The 20,718-nt window shown below is 58.1% G+C and overlaps 2 protein-coding genes across 8 annotated transcripts in view; one reads left to right on the top strand and one right to left on the bottom strand.

Annotated features, from left to right (window-relative positions):
• SMPD3 (sphingomyelin phosphodiesterase 3) overlaps positions 1 to 17,721 on the top strand; it is an 84,019-nt gene extending 66,298 nt beyond the window's left edge. For all 4 annotated transcript variants that reach the window (XM_045890852.3, XM_064580700.1, XM_054511280.2 and 1 more), the window contains 7 exons: positions 3,324 to 4,851; positions 9,770 to 9,845; positions 9,976 to 10,131; positions 11,647 to 11,736; positions 12,047 to 12,110; positions 14,263 to 14,425; positions 14,703 to 17,721. In XM_045890852.3, coding sequence (XP_045746808.1) covers positions 3,541 to 4,851; positions 9,770 to 9,845; positions 9,976 to 10,131; positions 11,647 to 11,736; positions 12,047 to 12,110; positions 14,263 to 14,425; positions 14,703 to 14,804 — 1,962 coding nt within the window. In that variant the 5' untranslated portion in view covers positions 3,324 to 3,540 and the 3' untranslated portion in view covers positions 14,805 to 17,721. The remainder of the gene's footprint in view (positions 1 to 3,323; positions 4,852 to 9,769; positions 9,846 to 9,975; positions 10,132 to 11,646; positions 11,737 to 12,046; positions 12,111 to 14,262; positions 14,426 to 14,702) is intronic.
• Positions 1 to 20,718, bottom strand: part of PRMT7 (protein arginine methyltransferase 7) — a 96,750-nt gene that overhangs the window by 33,103 nt on the left and 42,929 nt on the right. Inside the window, exons 16-23 of one of the 4 annotated variants that reach the window (XM_045890854.3) lie at positions 19,846 to 20,006; positions 19,046 to 19,142; positions 13,944 to 18,835; positions 12,992 to 13,154; positions 8,883 to 8,971; positions 8,458 to 8,672; positions 7,533 to 7,633; positions 4,071 to 5,756 (exon numbers count right to left, since the gene is read on the bottom strand). In XM_045890854.3, the coding sequence (XP_045746810.1) occupies positions 18,659 to 18,835; positions 19,046 to 19,142; positions 19,846 to 20,006 (435 nt within the window). In that variant the 3' untranslated portion in view covers positions 4,071 to 5,756; positions 7,533 to 7,633; positions 8,458 to 8,672; ... (1 more) ...; positions 12,992 to 13,154; positions 13,944 to 18,658. Of the gene's footprint in view, positions 1 to 4,070; positions 5,757 to 7,532; positions 7,634 to 8,457; positions 8,673 to 8,882; positions 8,972 to 12,991; positions 13,155 to 13,943; positions 18,836 to 19,045; positions 19,143 to 19,845; positions 20,007 to 20,718 lie in introns of those variants that run through there. The other 3 variants (XM_054511277.2, XM_064580699.1, XM_064580698.1) reach the window with 3 other exon arrangements.

The raw sequence follows: 20,718 nt of genomic DNA on the forward strand, positions 1-20,718 counted from the left end.
CTCAGGAGCCCTTGGATGAAGCGAGGCTGCATCCACCTCTGAGGTGCTAGGGGCCCTTCCGGGGTGGGGCTGGGGAAGGAAAGGGGGGCAGGAGCACAGAGGGCCCTTAGACAGAGACTGGGAGACTGGACTTTCTCCTCCAAGACAACAGGACCACCAAAGGGAGGATGTAATCAGATTGTTTAGGAGGCTCTTCTGATCTCCGTGCACACTGTGGCCTGAGACGGAAGACAGGGGGACAGTGACGGGGTGGGGTGGGCACTCAGGTGAAGATGGTGTTGGCTGGGCTGGTGACCTTGGGCCACAAAGAAGAGGAGGAAAGAGCTAAGAAGACCTGGGAGCGGGCCCCTCTCCATGCACTTGGGGGTGGCATCTGGGTGTCCCCAGAAGTCTGGCCTAGACCCCTACCCCCAGCACCTTGGTGCCCACTGCAGTGGCTGCTGGAGGCTTGGGAAACGCCATCCCAGCCTCCCCACCTGCAGGGACGGGACCTGCCTCCTCCTGTAGGTCCAGTTGGTGCAGGCAGCTCTGTGCCCTCTCCTGCAGCTCTCACTCCAGCCAGGCTGCCGTGTGCATGCACGCTAGGCCGAAGGCAGCCAAACCCACCAGCTCAGAGTGGGGGCAGCCAACTTCGGGTTACCCTCAAATAAAACTGCTGGGATTTTAAAGAAAGAATAAGTACGTCTGGCAGACGGCAGGCATGGGAGGGCTGGACAGCCACAGCCCCTCTAAGTACTGAGTCATGAGCTCTGGGCCACAGAGGTGATAGAGCTCTGCTGGGGGGTTAAAAATCACGTGCGCAGAGGGTCAGCAGGCCTGCAACAAACCCTCCAATTTCAGCCACTGTCATTATAAAATTGGTCTCAGGGCCTCAGTTCACAGGACCTCTGAATCAGCAGACCCCAAAGTAAAGGCCATGGAGGTTAGGGCATCTGGGGGGAACCTGGCCTTCGGAGACCAGGACTCGGGCTGGGTTGGGAGAAGGTGGTGAAGGCCACTGTCTGGTCTGGGACTCCAGAGCAGGATGTCAGCAGTCTCCTCCCATCCTCTGAAACAGCTTCCCCACCACCCCCTACCCCAGAGGGAAGGCTGGCCCTCTGCCCTCACCAACATCCTTGACGGTGAGCCCATTGCCCGCACCTGAGTGAGAAGCCTTGCAACTACAGCACCAGACAAAGCCACGTGGTCCCCCTGCCCACAGGCGGGTGGCATGCTTTTCCCAAATTAAACCAAGGTGCAGTGCAGAGCTGTCTGCAAAGGAACTGTTTCCCATGGCTCCTGGCCAGACAGCTGTGGTCTGAGTAGACACACCTGCTTCCCCAAACTGTAACCTTCCGGTGTTTCCTTCAAAGCGATTTCCCCTGAAGAAGGTAAAATCCTTGTGAAATGTATTCTCCAGAACCCCAGAACCAGACACAGACACCAGCTAAAGTTCATCTTTAGACATTAAGCTCTGGTCTGGGACAAGTACCTCGTCCCCACTAAATCAGCCCTGGAGACGTGGCCATGGGAGTGCACTTAGGTGACAGGTGCATCCGGGAAATCCTCCCCTCCGCCCCCCCCCACCCCCCCGCCGGCACCTCAGGCTTAGAGGCAGTGCAGACTGACTTCCATTCACCCACCTATTTCCTGAGCTCCTGCTGGTGCGGCCCTAGGACCCACCATGTCCTCGATGCAGCCCTTTCTTCCAGGAAGCTCCCAGTCTGCTGGGGAAGTGGCCATGTTCCATGAGCTTTTATGACCTAGAATTGCAGAGTGCAGGCCATGCACAATGGGGACAGGAGCCCCCAGTGGAAGTACCTACGCCAGCTGACAAAAGGCAGCAAAAAGGCCTCTCTGAGGAGGTGATTTCTGAGCTAGGTCTAGAAGAAAAGGGGTGAGCTAGGTGACGGGCAGGGCACGGACAGGAAACATCCCACCGAGTGGGAACTGGGCACAAGGGAGATGGGGCTGCAGACACGGCAGACCTGGCTAGGAGACAAGACGCCTAAAAAGGGCCCAAAAAGGCTTCCGAGGGTTTGGGGTATCTGAGGGACGGTCAGACCAGACAGAATCCCTCGAGCCACTGAATGGAAGATGGCCTGATGGAGACACAGCCAAGAAAGTGGGTGAAGCATGATGCAGTCATGGACCAGCCCAGGGGCTCCAGGAGTGGGGCGGATGTGATGTGGGGACTGGGGGAGGCAGAACCCGGATGGCACCCACGTCCTGGCTGCAGTGACCAGGGAGGCAGGAGGAAGAAAGGCGGTGGGGCCAGGATGGATGGAACATGGGCACAAACCCCCATGGCACCAGGGCAGAGGCTAGACTGGGTCGGGGAGACGGTGACCAGGAAGTGAACCCCCCAACAGTTCAGGTAATGAAGACCTGAGATGATGCTTATATGAGCTTCACCACAGAATGATCTCCCACGGGTCCCTGAAGGCTGGGCCAACACCCCAGACTCTTGTCTTTATTGATTCTACATTCAGTGCAGTAACTGCAGCTAGAGGCCTCTGCTACGCAGGGCCCTAAGGCCTGGTCTGAGGCTCATGCCTTGGGGGGGGTGGGGGGACTCATTCCTCCAGCTGTGGGCCTCAGCTGGAACCCGGGGCTGCATCACAGGCTTAGGGGAGAAGCTTGGGCCAGATCCTCACAGCCCCAGGATGCTTCTCCAAAAGTCACAGGGACCAACATTCCGGAAGTTGGTAAGGTCCAGGCAGTGCCAGGATCCTGGCTGGTCAGGGATTTCTGGTGGGAGTCAGCTGGGGTGGGAGTACAAGGGTGGGCTGATGCTGCAGGATCAGCACAGTGAGAGCCCGGTTGTGGGTAGGGCGCTCCTGTAAGGGGTCCTCCTGCCAGCCACACTGCCCTGCACCCTAGGACTCTTTGACCCCGTTTCTCTGCTGTTTGCTCCCTCTCTGTTCTGACCTGAAGGACACTCAGTGACAAGTGGGTATGTTTGAGGCTCCTCTGAATCAGGGTCACCCCGTGCCCATTCCAGGCACACCCCTGGCTCCTGATGAGCTGTTGGCTGCTCCAGGCCAGTGTCAGGCCCAGGCATCCTCCAGGATCCCCAGCCTGCCTCCCAAATGCCCACAAAGCTAGGACCCTCCAAAATCCGGGGTCCGTTTTTGAGCAGTTAGGTTACAAGATCAAGATGGACAGCTAGACGTGGTCATGTCACCAAGCTGTTTACTTCAAGAAAACCAAACACACACAGGCAAACAGAATACTCCTGCTTCTGATGGAGGAAGCAGGAACAGGGTGAGGGGGAGAGTGGCCTCAGCATCCAACCAGCTCCCCTAAGGATGAGTAAAGCCCCCTTATCTTCTGTCTTACAGGTTCCCCTGCAGGCCCCAGTGGCCCAGTATGGCCCCCTGAGGTGAACCATGACTGGCTGGCCAACACTCACCACTGACCGCCCAGAGACGCAGCTCACCAGGAGGTGACCCCTCCTGCACCTGCTCCCGCCCCCCTCTGCCCACCCCTCGCAGGAAAGTGCCCGCGCTGCCACGGACACCATGTAGTAGGGCCGGCCGCGGCGCCCAGTGAGCTGCGATGGTTTTGTACACGGCCCCCTTTCCCAATAGCTGTCTGTCCGCCCTGCACGCCGTGTCCTGGGCTCTCCTCTTCCCATGCTACTGGCTGGTGGACCGGCTCGTGGCCTCCTTCATTCCCACCACCTGCAAGAAGCGCCAGCGGGCGGACGACCCGTGCTACCTCCAGCTGCTCTGCACCGTGCTCTTCACGCCCGTCTACCTGGCCCTCCTGGTTGCCTCGCTGCCCTTCGCCTTTGTCGGGTTCCTCCTCTGGTCCCCACTGCAGTCCGCCCGCCGACCCTACATCTACTCCCGGCTGGAGGACAAGGGCCCGGCCGGTGGGGCGACCCTACTCAGTGAATGGAAGGGTACGGGTCCTGGCAAAAGCTTCTGCTTCGCCACTGCCAACCTCTGCCTCCTCCCTGACTCGCTGGCCAGGCTCAACAATGTTTTCAACACCCAAGCGCGGGCCAAAGAGATCGGGCAGAGAATCCGCAACGGCGCCAGTCGGCCCCAGATCAAAATCTACATTGATTCGCCCACCAATACCTCCATCAGCGCGGCCAGCTTCAGCAGCCTGGTGTCACCACAGGGCAGCGATGGCGTGGCCCGGGCCGTCCCTGGGAGCATTAAGAGGACGGCCTCTGTGGAATACAAGGGTGACGAGGCTGCCAACGGCCCGGCCTCCGGGGAGCCGGCCGAGGGCAGTAACCTGGAGGACGCCTGCATCGTGCGCATCGGAGGCGGAGGCGAGGAGGGGGGCCGGCCCCCCGAAGCCGAGGACGCCGCCACTGGGGGCCAAGCCAGGAATGGGGCTGGTGGAGCCCCACAGGGTCAGATGCCCAACCACAGCCAACGGGACGGGGACTCGGGGAGCCTGGGCAGCCCCTCGGCCTCCAGGGAGTCCCTGGTGAAGGTGCGGGCCGCGGCAGACAGCGGCGGCAGCGGGGAGCCGGGCGCCACCAACAGCAAGCTCCCCTACAAGGCCTCCGGGGTGAAGAAGGCGGCCGCGCGCAAGAGGCGGCACCCGGACGAGGCCTTTGACCACGAGGTGTCCGCTTTCTTCCCCGCCAACCTGGACTTCCTGTGTCTGCAGGAGGTGTTTGACAAGCGGGCAGCCGCCAAGTTGAAAGACCAGCTGCACGGCTACTTTGAGTACATTCTGTACGATGTCGGGGTCTACGGCTGCCAAGGCTGCTGCAGCTTCAAGTGTCTCAACAGCGGCCTCTTCTTTGCCAGCCGCTACCCCATCATGGACGTGGCCTATCACTGTTACCCCAACGGGCGGCGCTCCGACGGCCTGGCCTCCAAAGGAGCGCTGTTTCTCAAGGTAGGAGGCCATGGCCCTGCCCTGGGGCACAGGTCAGCCTGTGGTAGAGCCACAGGGCGGAGGTGCGGGTGGGGCTGCAGCCAGGAGGTCCTTCCACTCTGGGAGGACTGGGGGCAGGCGAGGCCTTTCATGGAGCTGAACCGGTGGGCACCCAGCTCAGGGACAAGGGCCGAGGGTCCAGGCTCAGACAGGCCTGGCCGGGTGCTATCGGGCAAGTTCCTCAGATCTCTGAGCCATTATCTCCTCATTTGTAAAGTGGGGGCAGCCTGGTGCCCACTCATAAGGCGGGGAATGAGCTTGAGGCCTGGGGGGTCCTTGCGGTGCCGGTGGTGAGGGTGGCAGTGATAAAGGGAGGAGGAGGAGGCAGGGGGCCCCTGTCCACGAAGGGGCCAACGCCCGCTCCCTTAGGCCTGCAGCCTCACTGGCCGGATGTGCCCTCCCTCCCGGCGGTCACGCAGCTGCCGTGCCAGGCACTCTGCCCACCAGCCCAAGGCTTCGCTCCCGTAGCCACTAATTAAAGGGAATCATAATTATTTCTGCTAATTTGGATGCAATTGCAGGAGTTTTTAGACCGTGGTAATTTGGTCATTACCCGTTATCTTCTACTGAGCCTGACAACGCACCGAGTGTTGACTTTTTGTTCCCTACGCAAAAGCCACTCTCAGCGTTTCCAGAGTTTGGGGAAGCAACATTTGGCCAGTTGATGCAGGACCCAGACCCCACTCCAGAGTACTCAGTGGTTCCTGTGTGGCTTTGCAGGCCCAGAGTTGGGGATCCTTGACTCTCCTCTCACAGTCTGAGATGCTGAAACTGAGTGAACTCCTCTTACCTCCCCATTTTGGCATATGGTTCATCAATGTTCTGTTCCTCGGATATATTTTTGTCTCAGCAGCTGGAGTGACTTTCTGGGGGAAGGAGGGGATGTGTTGTCAAGCTCAGGAGAAGAGTGTACCCTCTCCCTCCCACCCACTCTACCACAGATGGTTCAGAGGCTGGGGACCCCCTTGGCCCTGCCCCCAGCCCACACCCTCATCTCCCTCCTTGGTCTGGCACCCCAACCACCATGCCCACCAGGGTCACAACAGTCTCTTGGGACAGTCTCTCTGCTGCGGACATTCTTCTCACCTCTCTGGCCATTCCTTCCAGGCCCCTGGTCCCCTGCCCAGCCTTTAACTGCTAATGCTCCCTCTGCTCCTTAGCCTAAAACTGCTCTGCAGATATGCTTAATCTGGTCCACACCAACAAGTTTCCTGTGTTGGCCAACACTTTTTTTTTTAAAGATTTTATTTGTTTGACAGAGAGAGACACAGCGAGAGAGGAAACACAAGCAGGGGGAGTGCGAGAGGGAGAAGCAGGCTTCTCGCCGAGCAGGGAGCCCGATGCGGAGCTCGATCCCAGGACCCTGGGATCATGACCTGAGCTGAAGGCAGACGGTTAACGACTGAGCCACCCAGGCGCCCCAGTGTTGGCCAACATTTAAAAATCAAGATATTGCACATAAAATCCTGTCTGCAACTTCCCTCCCACCTCACAGATCTGACAGCACCTGGCGGGCCTCCTGCCTCCTGCCCAGCTCTCAGCCCTACCTGAGGGTTGGCAGCCCCCACAGCAGGGCGACCCAACCCCACGTGGGTAGGCCTCTTCATTTCCATGTGGTCACCATGCCAGCCCCACGCACCCACCTGGGGAAGTCGCTGCCCAGACTCCAGGTGCACACCTGCTTGAGGGCTCTCGAGTTTGTCCCAGCTCCCATCTCTTCCCCCGGGCCCCCAAGTCTGTGTCCGGCTGCCTCCTGGACACAGTTCCCTTTCACTGATCATCTGCCCATCTCCATCAGCCAGTTTCCACCATGCCCACCTTGACTCCTCCCTGTGCCCTGAACCTCTGCATCCAGGCTCCTCATTTCACTTTCCAAATACGTCTGGGTCCACCCCACCCCCCAAGCCCCAGCTGCACTATCATGGCCCAGGCCGTTATTCCTCCGCATCTGCCTGTGTTTGGGGCTGTCCTTCCCCTCCCAACCCCATCCCCTCCCCGCCCAGGTCTGACTCCTGTTGCTCTCTTCCTGCTGCCTCAGGGAGAAGCCCAGCCTTCAGCTGGGCCCCTCCACCTGCCCTGGGCTCTGCTCCAGCACCCCACTCGCCCGGGGGGCCTCCATACCCAGCCCCCCTTATCCTGGCCCCGCCCTGGCTTGGCCACACTCCCTCTGTGGAGCTTCCACAGCACAGCCAGCACAAGCCAGCTTTCCCTCTGTGGGACCCTCAGCCCTGGTCCCCAGCCATCTTGCCGTCTGTCTCTCCAGTCAGACAGAAATGAGAATGGGCCATTTGAGCCCCATGCACAGCAGACCCAGTTCATCTGTTGGTGAGAGCGGGCCTGTTTCTCCTGCCTGGAGGAGTGAAATAAATGAGGATCTGGGAGACAGGCCAGGGGCCAGGCCCTTGGCTGCAGGTGGAGGTCAGTGCTCCCTTCATCTGCATCCCCCCTCCCCCTGTGACGCATCTATGCCTGAGGAAAAGGCGCTTTCCTGCTACTGTGCACCCTGAGGAGGAAGGGACTGGAATCGCTCCTGCTCACGTCCCTGATTTTGGGCCCCTTCTCTGTGAACAGTCTCTGCCCACCAGGACTAAGAGGCACAGCCTCTCGGTGTGATTGTTTGTTTTTGCAAGAGAAACACAAACCTCTGCCACTCCCGAGGACTCGAGCCAGAGCAGAATCAATCAGTCCAAGCACGTAAGGAAGCGGATCCTGGCAGCTCACGGGGCTCACGGGGCTCACAGCACTGACAGAGAGCAGGGAAGTCACGGGAGGGGCCAAGTTGCGCCCAGGGACAGGCAGCGGGGGGCCTTGCTGCTGTGTCTTCCCTCCCTCCCGGGCTGTTCTCCTGGGTAGGGGTAGGGCTGAGTGGTACCTCCACTGTATTAGCACAGGCAGGTAACACCAAGTGCCCAATGAGTGAGGGGGTGACACACTAAGACCGTCGAATGGGTGAAAAGCCTGCCAAGTCACCAGGAGTTGAGAAAGCAGCAGAGAGTAGGGTGAGAAGTTGGGCTTGCGGCAGCAAATATCTGATGTGAACCGGCCTCAGCCAACAGAGCCTCGTGACCCCAAGCCAATTCTAGTAAAACCTGTATAACCCTCCGACCTGTTGTAAGGCTCTAGCAAGGCAGTGTCCATGAAACACCAAGCACTAGTGCTCAGTTTATTATTATTCAGGGGGAACAGAAGCACTGCCCCAGGAATATAAGGGGCAAGCGCGCCACCGTGTGGCCTTCGGGGGCACTGATTTTTAAAACCGTGTTGTGTTTTTGCAACAGAGCACATCAATGGTATGTGATTTCCCGAGACATTGCAGGAATGGCGGTACTGAAAGGCCGAGGTTTGGGTCTGGACTGTGGGCAAGAAGTGAATGGTGAACATGGGACTTTATAAGCAGCCCCAAACCAGGCTGTACTGCCCATTTTCAAGTCACCAGATGTTCATCTCTCTGGGCGCTGGGAAAGGAGATATGTACATCCATCCAGACTGGGAAAGGAGATGAAGAGCTATAGAAAGCTAAGAACGCTTAATGATGTGAAGACCCAGATGGAGGAGAATAATGCCTACCTGGCTTTGGCAGCAACAAGAAAGAGGGAAGCCTCCCAAGGCTGTCAGAGGAGGGCCCGTGATGTGGCAGCGGTGGCGAGTCCAGGCCACTCTTAGCTGGGGGATGGGCAGGGCCATGTTCAGCAGATATATGTCCCCCAGCCACGAACTGGCCTCTACAGTCACCTTCCCTGGATGGTTCCCAGGGTCCAGGATCTCATCATAGAAAACCCATTCTGGAACAGATTAAAGAAGTTTGGGAAAGACTGCTCAGGTTCAGGTGGGAGGAAAGCCCAGCAAGAAAAGAGACCTCTGGGGATAGGCATCCACAGATGATCCAAAGGAGCATGCCTGGCGGGGGAGGGGCAATGTCCCCCTCTGGCCTCCAGCAGCTGGGCCGTGGCCAGAGGGCCTGGGAGAGCGGCCGGCTGGGCAGCATCACTTACCTCCACGATCACAGCCCCAACAATGGCTCAGGCTTGCAGCACGGTCACCACGGACGGCTGTTTCGGGTTGTCTGTGATGTGACCCCAGCCTGTGGAGAGAGCCCACCAGGATCATCTGCACTTGGGCAGGGAGTCTCAGAGGAGCCCCCAGACCCATTCCACCCTCTGGGGACTCTCAGTGAGCCGGAGGCAAAGGCTGAGGTCTGGGGGGAGTGCAGCATGAAGGCCTGCAGAGGCTGCTGTGGAGGAAGGAGGACTGGGCTCTGGACAGAGGCCAGGGGGCACCTGAGGTCAGCCCGTAACACAGGTGCCATGGAGACACAGGCCACAGCTGTCATCCCAGATCAGGGAACCAACAGGAACCACTGCCAAAAAGCAGATGAAGTGGCTTCTCCTGAAGCCACAGGGGCAGAGGCTGGGGAGACAGGGTCATTTCCGTGCTGCGAAGGGTGTCAGGCTCTGTGGCTCGGCTGCTCCCAGAGGGGAGTCTGACTTCGACTTCGGAGGGACGGGCTGCAGAGTGGGATCAGGTCTAGGCTATGACTAAGGGAAGGGGGAAAGAGCCATCAGGGGAGTGGACAAGGAACTGAGGGGCTGGCACATGAGGGTCATCCACGTGGACACTCTGGGCACCAGGACAGGGAAGAAATGAGTGGGGATTTCTGCATTTTTCCTCCTATAAAGCCTTGCATGAATTACTAGTGGCGTTTACCATGCCAGAGATTGGTATTTCTTGATACATCTGCCTCCCACACTGGACCAGAAGCTCCTAGAAGCATGACATGTGCTATTCCTACCTGAGCCCAAGTCAAGCTAGGAGCTGACAGAGATGGGCTTGTACTCAGAGCAATGATGACTTCATCAATACCTCACCTCCTCCCCAACAGGTGCAGGTGGGAAGCACACCTCAGGACCAAAGAATTGTTGGGTACATCTCCTGCACGCACCTGCATGCCCTGCCAGGTAGGGTCTGGTGGCCCGGGCCTTCCAGGGGGTGGGCAGTCCACCCTGCCGCAGGCTGGGGCCGGTGCCGGGGCCTGACTGGGGTCTGACTGCAGCTCTGCCATCTGATCTCTCTGGTTCTGCCCCACAGAGGACAGTGCCATCCGGTGTGAGCAGCTAGACCTGCTTCAGGACTGGCTGGCTGATTTCCGAAAATCTACCTCCTCGTCCAGCACAGCCAACCCCGAGGAGCTGGTGGCATTTGATGTCATCTGCGGAGATTTTAACTTTGACAACTGCTCCTCAGGTGAGGTGGTGGTCCTGCCCAGTCGGGTCGGCTGCTGGGGCGGGCATGGGCTCCAGGCATGGCTGGAAAGACTTGGGTTCTGCAGCTTGAAGAACTTCCTGCTCCTCGTGAGCATGTGGGTGAGATATTAGCAAGACTAGGATTTCTCTGCCCCCTAGAAATCCTAAAATGAGAAGAGCCCACGCTCTGCCTAGAAAGCTCAGAGGCCTCCTTACTGGAGACAAAGAGATGCCCTAAAAATGAACCTCTGACAAAGAAGCCTCGGGGCCTCTGAAACTCAGACTATGCGCGAGTCAGCTAACACTACCCACCAAGTCCTCAGTCATCTCTTGCTTTGCATCAGGCACAATTCTAACGCTGTTTCATTTAAATCTCAGAACAATCCTGAGAGTGAGCACGGGGCTAATCTGCAGGGGTGAAGAGGAAGCAGAAACCCAGACAGGCCCAGTCACTAGTCCAAGGTCACAGAGCCAGGACATGGTTGAACTGGGATTTGAACCCTGGCAATTATGCCTTTAACCATTAGGCTAAAAGACTAAAAATTGATCATGGGCAAACTTTTAAATAATTGACTTAACTAACTAACCTGGTGATCACGCTGATCTCAAGGACCTCCTGGGAGTTTGGGCAGCTCTGAGCTTCCCTTGGCCCAAGGAGCTGATGGGAGGAACCCCCACTCCCACCCCCACCCCACCCCATCCACTGGCTCCTGGGCTCCTTCCACAGCAGCCGAAGCCCCAGGAGAAACCAAAGATGCGTGAGTGACATGGGGTCTGTGAGCTTAGGCTTAGCCCTCAGTGAAAGCAGGACACCTGAAGGTCCCACCTGGAGCACAGGGTGGTGCCCTCACCTGGTGGCAGCTGTTTCTGACGGTTCCTGACCCGGAAATCAACCCCTGACCATAGTGGCAACTCCAGGGTGGGTGGGGGAACAGTGTCTGCCATGGAACACACAGCCCCTGGCTGCAGCCCACGGTGCCCTCGAAGTCACATGCCTGGGACCGGCGCCAAATGCTGGGTGCTCCTGGGATCTTCCTGAGTCAGGGTGGGAACGTGGCACACAAAGGAAGAGGCTGCCAGAGAGTTCCACCCAGTCGGGCCCCACTTGGTGCCTGTCCTTCCTCCCAGGGGGTGTGTGGCTCCATGAGTTGGCCCAACAAACTGGAATCCAGGGCAGGTCACCTCTCCCTCTGAGCCTTGTAGGGTCACTCCTCACTCAGCCTGGGCACCCAGGGCTGTGAAGGCAGGAGCACCCAGAGGGAGCCCAAGGGGACAGCGACCCCTGTCCTCAGAAGGATAGCTCAACCCGGGTTGGGGAGGGGGGTGCTTTCTCAAGGACACAGAAAACCAGTGACAGATGAACCGCGGTTCATCTGGGACCACAGAGCCCCCCAGAGGCAGTTAGCCGAGGGACTCGGTGGCATCTGGTCAGCGTGACTGACTAGCAGCAGAGGCAGGCAGCCCTGAGGACAGACACCCGCGCCCCACAGCAGCCCCCCTCTCCCTGCTTGCACAGATGACAAGCTGGAGCAGCAGCACTCCCTGTTTACACACTACAAGGACCCCTGCCGCCTGGGGCCCGGAGAGGAGAAGTCCTGGGCCATCGGTGAGCTGGCGCTGGGGGCAGAGGGTTGAGGGTGGGGGCACCAAGGGGAGCCGGGGGAGGGGAGGGGCACCACCGAGGCCTGAGCCCTCCATGCCGAGGCCTGACACTACACCAAGGCTGGGCTCCCCGTAGGCTTCCCAGGGAGACTTCAGGCCCTGCCCCCAAGACCCCACTGCAAGGGGCAGGGGCAGGGGCAGTCAGCTGCCCAGGCCTGAAGCCTCACTCAGACCTCCCGCCCCAGGGAGGCGGCCCTCCTAGAAGGCTGGCTGGGCCCTGCCCACAGTGACCACTCTCGCCTCCTCGTTCCCAGGTACCCTGCTGGACACAGACAACCTCTACGACGAGGAAGTGTGCACCCCTGACAATCTGCAAAAGTAAGCAGCCAGCGGCCATGCCGCCAAGGTCGGGCAGGGGAGGGTGGCTCTCGGGGCTGGGATGAGCACTGAGCCCCGACTCTGGTGTGGGGAGCTGGGTTGTGCTGGGCAGAGCAGAGAACACAGTTCCATGGGAAAGAAGCCTGTGAGGACCTCAGGGACTGAAGCTGGGGTGGGTGGAAACTGGGCCACCCTCACGCCCCAGGGGGCTGGTCCGCCCATGGAGAAGCCTCCCACCAGGATGAGGGGCTCAAGGTGGCATTTCCTACATCAGCACCAGAGTCCGGGCTCACTTTGGAAGAGCTCAGCCTGCCCTGAGCCCCATCCTGTTGAGGCACTTCCAGGAACAGGAAAGGGCCCAGAAACCCCCAGGGCGAGGCCAGGGCTGCCGAGATCCCTGTGGAAGGGCTATGGGGATGGCCTGTGTTGCAGGGACCCTGTCAGCTGGTAGCCACAAATTAGGCAAATTAAAATACGAGCGGAGCTAACACAGACCAGTGTTTTCGAAGTAGAGACAGTTCCATCCCAGCCAAACTTCATACTTGAATCTGATCAGAGACTTCCATAAAGGGCACATTTGAGAGGCCAGCAGCAGAACCAATTTATAACTCACAGCCTGAGACTGCACAGAGTCATGGCAGTGGCTCCTCACAGCTAATTTGAGCCAATTAATTAGATTATAGACTAAATTTGAAACACCATCCTATGCCGAGAAAATTATCTTTTTATGAGATGATGATTAAAAAATGACTATCAGTAACTCTTAGATCATTGATGCTGGAATTAATTATCAAAGGCAAAGGACAGTAATGGATTATATTTCTGAGATGTAATGATGTTCTGCATGTCATTAGTGTATTTATCTCAGGGCTGATAAAGACCTTGTAGGAACCCATGTTTGCTGGCTGTTCGCGTCCAGGCGCCCCTTCCATGGGTCCGGGCATGAGCCAGCCTGGCGGGTCTGTGCGGTGTCTGTCAGCACCTGCCCTCTGCAAGTCTCCCGTGAAGGCTCTTCACCGCGGGTGCTCAGGCTCCAGAGGAAACCTGGCAGGAAGGGAACAGCAGACAGGAAGTCAAAAGACCTGGATTCAGGGTGTTAACACCCCACCTCAGCGCCTTGCACACCGTGTAGAATCTTGACCCACACTTAAGCACCTACATAGTTTCCTTCCTCCGAGGAATGGGATGGCAGACACATCCTATGTTTTTTGTTTTTTTCCAAGTTTTACTTAATTTAAGTCACCTCTACACCCAATGTGGGGCCTGAACTCACAACCTCAAGATCAAGAGTCACATGCTTTTCCTACAGGCGCCCCACCACCACCATGTTGTTCCTTTCTCAGCATGCCTGGTCCCCAAAGTGTCCTGGGGCCCACAGTGTTCATCCTCATGTCAGAGGAGAGCACAGGGGTTGGGTGCCACAGCCGCTCAGAGCTAGATGGACCCAGGAGTCTAGTACTAGGATAGGGCATGGGTGCCCTCCTGCCTCGCCCAGCCCCCTGCTGACCTGAAACAACAGTCCCAGGAGGTCTGAGGACTTTGAGAAGTCCCTGAGGTTCCTTGCAAAGACCCTTTCCCCAAACAGGCCCCCCAGTGGCTCCGAGCAAAGCCCTGTTGTGCACCTCTGTCCCTGACTCGGCCCCAGGTTCTGGGCAATGCTGTGTCCAAACTTCAGCCACAGCTAAGCCCAAAGTGGACATGGGACATTCCTAGACAGACTCTGGAGTGGCACGGCTCAGCCAGGAATTCACAGGCTCACACTGAGTTTCCCTCCACCCCAGGCCATTTTTGGCTCCACAGGGAAGACAGATCTTACACTGGGTTTGGTCTGACCTGCTTGTCTCTCACTTGGGGATGAGAACGTGGCTCCAGGGCACCTGGGTGGCTCAGTTGGTTAGGCAACTGCCTTTGGCTCAGGTCATGATCCTGGAGTCCCGCCAGGATGAGTCCGACATCAGGCTCCCTGCTCAGGAGGGAGTCTGCTTTTCCCTCTGGCCCTCCCCCTTCTCATGCTCTCTCTCTCAAATAAATGAAATCTTAAAAAAAAACAAAAACAAAAACAGAGAATGTGGCTCCACACTCAGGATCTGGGGCCTGGGGAAGGGGGCAAGGGGCTCACCTTGCTTCCTGTGCCTTCCTGTGTGTCGAGCAGGGTCTTGGAGAGCGAGGAAGGCCGCAGGGAGTACCTGGCCTTCCCCACCAGCAAGAGCCCCGGGGTGGGCCAGAAGGGACGCAAGGACCTGCTCAAGGGCAACGGCAGGCGCATCGACTACATGCTGTATGCGGAGGAGGGGCTGTGCCCGGACTGGAAGGCCGTGAGTCTGGGGTGGACCGGGCAGTCAGGCTACACCTGTAGATAGGGGACCCTTGCCCTGCACCCCTCAACAGCACGGAACTCGCCTCTGGAAACGAGATTGGTCAGTGCCAGAGGCCCTGGAGCCCATGTGATGCTCCCACCCCTCTGTCTCCAGGAAGCTGCTGCCCAGCTCCAGCCGCACCCCCTCCCCCCATCCCACGGCCCCACCCCTGCTCTCCAGGCCCTTCCTTTGCAGGATATCCTCTGGATCTAATAGGGATGCTTCTCCCCAACAGGAGGTGGAAGAATTCAGTTTTATCACCCAGTTGTCTGGCCTGACTGACCACCTTCCAGTGGCCATGCGGCTGATGGTGTCTGCAGGAGAGGAGGAGGCATAGACCAGCCACGTCATTCCGAGCAGTGGGGCCTCTGCCAGCCCTTTGAGCCGCAGCACCTCTCTGGCCATGTCCCCTCCAGCGAGTGCCCCTGGTGCTGGGGGAGGAGGGCAGGGACCCGGGGGGAGCCTCGGTCAGTCCCGGGTGAGCTGGAGCCAGCGCTGTCCTGCACCTCTGGGCACTCACCGTGGACGGAGGAGTCAGGCCAGCCTTGGGAGCCGCAGCTGCCCGACAGTGCCATTCTTTCGAAACGTGATTTTCTACAAATCTACAGCACAACCTAGTTTGTAACCCGGGGGTTAGTATGAGAACCGGGTTTCTGTACTCTTTATATCTCTTCTCAAGCTTCGTCCAGGGTTCATTATTTTTGTCTGCTGCCACGTTGTCTCGCATGCCTGCACCCTCGCATGCACGCTGCCCGCATGTCACGTGCCATGCCGTAGCCACACAGACCCCTCGCTCGGGCCTCACCCAAGGCCAAACTCCAAACACGATCAGAACCAGCCAAAGAAGCATTCCTGGGCACAGGGCCGCCAGTTCCCGCCTCCAGCCCAGATGGCTAGCAAGCAGGGACCTTGAGGGCTGTGTCCAGTTACCAGCAAGGCCGGGCTCTTCCCAGGGTCTTGCATTCAAGGGCGATTACATTTTAAAAAGAAAAACAGAAAAAGTTAAGAAAACTACCCTTCACTTTAGAGGGTCTGCAAACCATGAGGGAGAGCGCTGCTCGGGCTCCCCTCTCCCAGCCAAACAGGGCCCCAGAGGCTCCCCCAAGAGACTTCAAAGTGGGCAGAGGGAATCTGAGGAGACAGCATCACCTTTTCACAGGAAGAAGGGGAGCTCATGGTATAAATGGGCCAGGGGGACTTCAGGTTTTCCAAATGATAGATTTATAGCTTCTCTTCTGTCAACACCAACACATCCTCTTCTTTCTGCCTGATCCCATTTCCCTTCTGGACACCTCTCTGGTTTGGGACCAAGCTTTCCCTGGCTGAGCTCAGGAACTGCCTGCCTGCCTCTGGGTGAGGCTGCAGCTCTGTCATCCCAGGCCCAACCTGAAAGGCGACCCAGGGGCCCTGGATGAAGAGGCAGGAAGCCAAGGTGCAGACCAGCCTGTCCCTTCACCCTCACCAGTGTGGAGGCTGGGGATGAAGGCCGGGGGCCACCGCTTGCCTGGGGCAGCGAGTGGTACTGGTTGGCATCCAGGCCTGTAGATACCCACTCTGCCACCATGTGACCAGGGCCAGCCCTGGGTACTGGGCAGGACATGGCAGAGCCCAGGTGAGGTCTGCAGCTCCCCTCTCCATGGCAGCACTGCCTCTGCCTACCTGCCTTTTTAAACACACCCGGGGATGCTCCCCATAGTCACGCGAGGGAGGCTGGTGTCTGTTTCCCAGTACAAGGACCCGCCAACTCGGAGGACTGTTCTTGACAACCCCCACTGGTCTCCCCTCCTCGAAGCACCCTGACCTTGTGCCCACCTGGCTCAGAGCCAGCTCTGCCCAGCGAGGCTGGGGAGTGCACCAGGACCCTTCGAATACTAGAAGCCTCCTGGTGCCGGCTCGCTGACGCTGTGCCTTGTCACCCACCTGAGCTGCAAGAAGGACCAAGACGGGGGCCAAGCAGCCAGCCAGAGGTGGGCCCTGCGCTGGAGGAGGACACTCTTGAGAACCATATACACAGGGGCACTGGTTTGTTCAGGGCAGTGTCTGGGCTGACGGCTTCGTTGCCAGGAGCATTCCCTGACCAAGGCCCCAGCCCCACCCTGAGTCCGGAGCCAGGAGGGGCTGCTCAACCCCGAGTGCACAGTCCCACCTGGGCTCTCTGCTGTGCCTCTCCTCTGAGGGCCTGGCCTCCAGGGCCCTGGCTAGGCTCCGTGGGGTCAGAGGGCCCCCCACTCCCAGGAGCAGCCAGGAATCTCTGCTCACATAGGCAGGGCCCAACTGAACACACTCGATGCCTGGATGGCGGGACTGAGCCAAGGCCTCCAGGCTTCGAGTCAGCCGTGTCCAGGAGAACAGGAGAGACAAAGGCCAGGGTTCCTGAAGCAGAGAAACGCCAGTCCAGCCTCCACCCCTCCGAGGAGCCACCTCCCTCCCAGGGCAGCTCTCTGGGAGCTGCGGCACAGGGCGGCACATGCTTCTCTCCCTACTCACAGGGCGGCCTTAGGCAAGTCATACCTCCCTGTGCCTCGGTCATTTCCTGTCCTAACAAGGTCGCCTCTGCCCAGCCTGGCTTGGCATCTGGAGCCGGGCCAGCCTGCATCCCATCTCCCCTCACCCTATCCTCTGGCGCAGCCTGAGCACTGAGGCCACCACTGCCCAACCACACGTTTCATCAAGGCTGTGGACTCCTAGGACCATGCACAAGCCAGACTTTTCCATTTTGATTTTTTAAAAAAAGAAAACACTATCAGGATCTCAGATTCTGTGGCATCTAGGCCTAGGAGGGGTGGACACAGGGGTCATCCAAATCCCCACCCAAGGCCCCACGCCTGCCCCAGGCCCAGCCTCCTCCACAGAAGCCAGGAGGCAGGGGTCAGCTTCGGAAGGAAACGGTCATTTCCATTTGTCCAAACCACCTTGAGTTTTAAGTATGAATATTAACCTTGATGCTTTTTAACTATTGTATTAACTTGCTAAGATTTAGAAATACTGTTTTAAAAAAGAAAAAAAAAAAAACAATTTTTTAATTTCTGTATTTTTTTCGGTATTGTATCCTCATGGGACATTAGGGGTTTTATATGGTAAGCACACCTAAGGTTTTGGTAAAAATATTATCAAATATATATCCAGACGATTCTTCCCTAGAAGAAAAACAATCTTTACACCTGATAAAATATTTTGAAAAGAGAGGTGTTTTTTCCCTTTATTGGTGCTGAACGGAAGGATGGATAATAAGAAAATAAAACTGTGAGGCTCAAGGCTGGTGTTCTCTTATTTGAGCGACAAGCTGGGGCCAGGCTGTGGGGGGCCGGCCTTTCCTGCCCTCCCCCCAGCAGCACGGGAACAGGATAAATCTGCCCTGAACCGCCAGAAAACCAGGCCACCTGGGTTCCTACTATCTCCTTGTTCCCTCTGCAAGTGGGAATAAAGAACGAAGGGCACCTTGAGTGAGGAGAAGCCAGGCTGGGACCACTTCAGGACTCCCTGGCCTTCCCCAGCAAAGCAAGTGCCAGGCTGGAGTGGCTACACTGTATCCATCTGCCCCAGGCCTCGGAGGTGGCGGGAGGTCCTTCTGCTAGAATGGGGGCACACAGGAAAAGGTTTTACCTCCTGGCTCCTCCTCCTGATGGCTGGTTTCCGGGTCTGCATCTCAGGAAACGCTTCGAGACCACCTCTTCCCTATCCTCTGAGCAGCAGCCTGATGTCCAGGTGTCAAGTCTCAGTCACCTGCTGATGCTGCATACAGAGGCCAGACGCTTATGGATATGCCTGGATAATGTCACCCAACACATGAGAAGGACGGCCCTGCCAGGGTCTTTCAGGCCCATGGCCCAGCCACAAGTCAGCATCCCAGCCTAGATCTAGAAACCCCTCCCAGCTGAGAGCACACAACCTGCCCGGCTCAGCCCGCTCCCAGCACAGCACAGGGACACTGCCACGTGAGAGCTTTCTGAGCACTTTGGAACCACGGCGGGGGCGGTGGGGGCTTCCTTGGCCCCTCCTCGGCTTCAAATTCAGTCAGCAGTTCAGGCTGCCCATCACACCCAAATCAAGGAACTGACGGGCGCAAAAATGTGAAAAGGGAAGAGGGCTCCTCCGAGCCCAGAGGTCTAACTGGGCCCTGAAAAGAGAGGGAGCTTCACGCCATTCAGAGCCCAGAGCCCTCGGGCCACTTTATTTCGCAACAAGTGAGGGTCAGGACCCGTCCTCCAGGGTGTCTGACAGCGTGAAATCCATGGTGACGTCCCCAGTGCGGGGGTGGAACTCCACCGTGTAGCTGACGGTCCGAGGGCCGCCCTGCGGGGCTCTGCAGTCCGGGCTGGTGAAGAAGTACACAGCCTGCTTGCAGTGCGGGTTCCAGCAACAGTCCTCCTGTAGAAGCAACAAGAAGGCAGTGAGGGCACCAGAGCCCCCTCCTGGTCAGCCTCCAGCCCGGGCAACTCGCAACGAGAAGCTGCTGCTCAGGGCCAGGTGACCCAGGGCCACAGAGGAGTTAGGACCTGGCTGCCTACGCCAGGGATACCCAGAGCAGTGCCAGCTCTCGGAGTAGGCCTGCTCTGGGACTCACGTGCACAGCACTACCTCGTCCTCTGCAGACTCCAGGAGGCCGGTGCTGACCGTGCTGTCCGGCGTCAGGTGGTATTCCATCCACAGGACGGCCCCATGGCTCCTCCCAGGCCTGGGGGTGGGGGGATGTTGGGCCAAAGAGAAACAGCCATGCAAGAGACGGGCAGGCACAGCCACAGCTTCCCTCTGCCTTCCAGAAACCTCTGATCTTTCCTTCCTACCCAATCAGGAGGCTGCTAATACCACCTGGCTAAAGGCCACTTGGTAAAACACTAAGCAAAAGAACCACAACCCAAAGCCCCACTTGCTCCCTGCAGCCTGGCCAAGCACTTAGAGGAACCACGGGGCCGGGGCGTTTCCTCAGGGAAGCAGCAGCTCCTCCCTGTGAAGGGAGCTGGAGCTGGACGGCCCCACTGTGCCTCACAATGAGCAGCCCTTACCAATTCCTAACCTGCTTTAATTCCCAGCAGAGTTCAGGAAAAATGGCCCAATGAGTAACCATAGCAACCAAAAATTACGTTTCTCTACAGCTCTGATTGTCATGATGCTGAGCTCAAGGGGAGCTACAGATGTGGGGGGATGTGCAAAGCCCACTCTGGATCTCCTTCTCCACCAGCACACACCCAGGGGCTATGGGGACCCGCTAGAGATTCAGGGCCACTTCGGACCAGGAAGGGCAAGGCCCAGACAAGGAGGCCATCCACCCCACGTGAGAGCAGCCGAAGTAAGTGCTTAGCGACCTGCGCTGTAACTAGACAGAAAGCAGGCCCCACCCTCTCTTCCCCCACTTGCTGCACCCTGGAACCTGTTCTCACCTCCTCAGCTCGATGGAGCCCTCAGCACGGACTGGGTGCAGGGGGACCGGGTGCTGAAAATCAAAGGTCAGGATCTGCTGGGGCTCGGACAAGCGGCGACATGGGTACTCCCACAGCGGGTGGGGCTCGGCCTCCTTGCTCTCCCTGAAGTCCAGGGCACGCTGAGAAGGTGAAGGGGAGGTAGGGGTGTACAAAAACAGAGACAGAGCCAACAGCCTAGAGATAAGGGACTCATGTCCAGTCTCCAAGGTCTAGGCCCGTGGTCCTTCACCTCCTTGGCCCAGGTCCCTGAGAGTAACTGCCGCCGTCACCTGGGGCAGTGGGTCCTCACAGAAAGACCACAGGCCCCTGCATCAGACCAGCTGCCTTCTCCATTCCCCGCTGCCGGCACAAGTGTCTCCTCAGCGAGTCACTTCACCTAAGCCTCATTATCTCCTTTTTAAGATGGGATGACACTCCTGGTCATGAGCTACTCTGAGGACCAAATGTCTGCAGTGGTATTAAAAAAAAAATCTGGCACTTGGACACTCGCCCATTCAGTGACCCTTCCTGAGCACTACAGCTGCCAGGTCACAGCGACATGAGGCTCCCAGTCTAGAGGGAGACAGGAGTCACAATGCCTGGGACACTAGCCTCCAGCTGAGAACGGGGCTGGGTAGGAAAGCTGCCCCACAGGTGATCTCTGGGCCGCTGCCTGAAGGTCACACATGAGTTGGTGGCAAGGAGAGCGTATAAAGCCAAGCAGTGAGGGGGTGCAGGGTGCAGCCCAAGGGGCAGGGGTCATGGGGTAAGAAATGGGGCCAGACTCAAGATCTCCATGTTCACTTGCACTGTGTAAAGGAAGGCCAAGTGGGAAGGGCAGGACGCTGTGGC

This window comes from Mirounga angustirostris, unplaced genomic scaffold, assembly GCF_029215605.1.
Source record: "Mirounga angustirostris isolate CCGP_5_RB_7025 unplaced genomic scaffold, mMirAng1.0.hap1 SCAF_16, whole genome shotgun sequence".
Lineage (NCBI taxonomy): Eukaryota > Metazoa > Chordata > Mammalia > Carnivora > Phocidae > Mirounga > Mirounga angustirostris.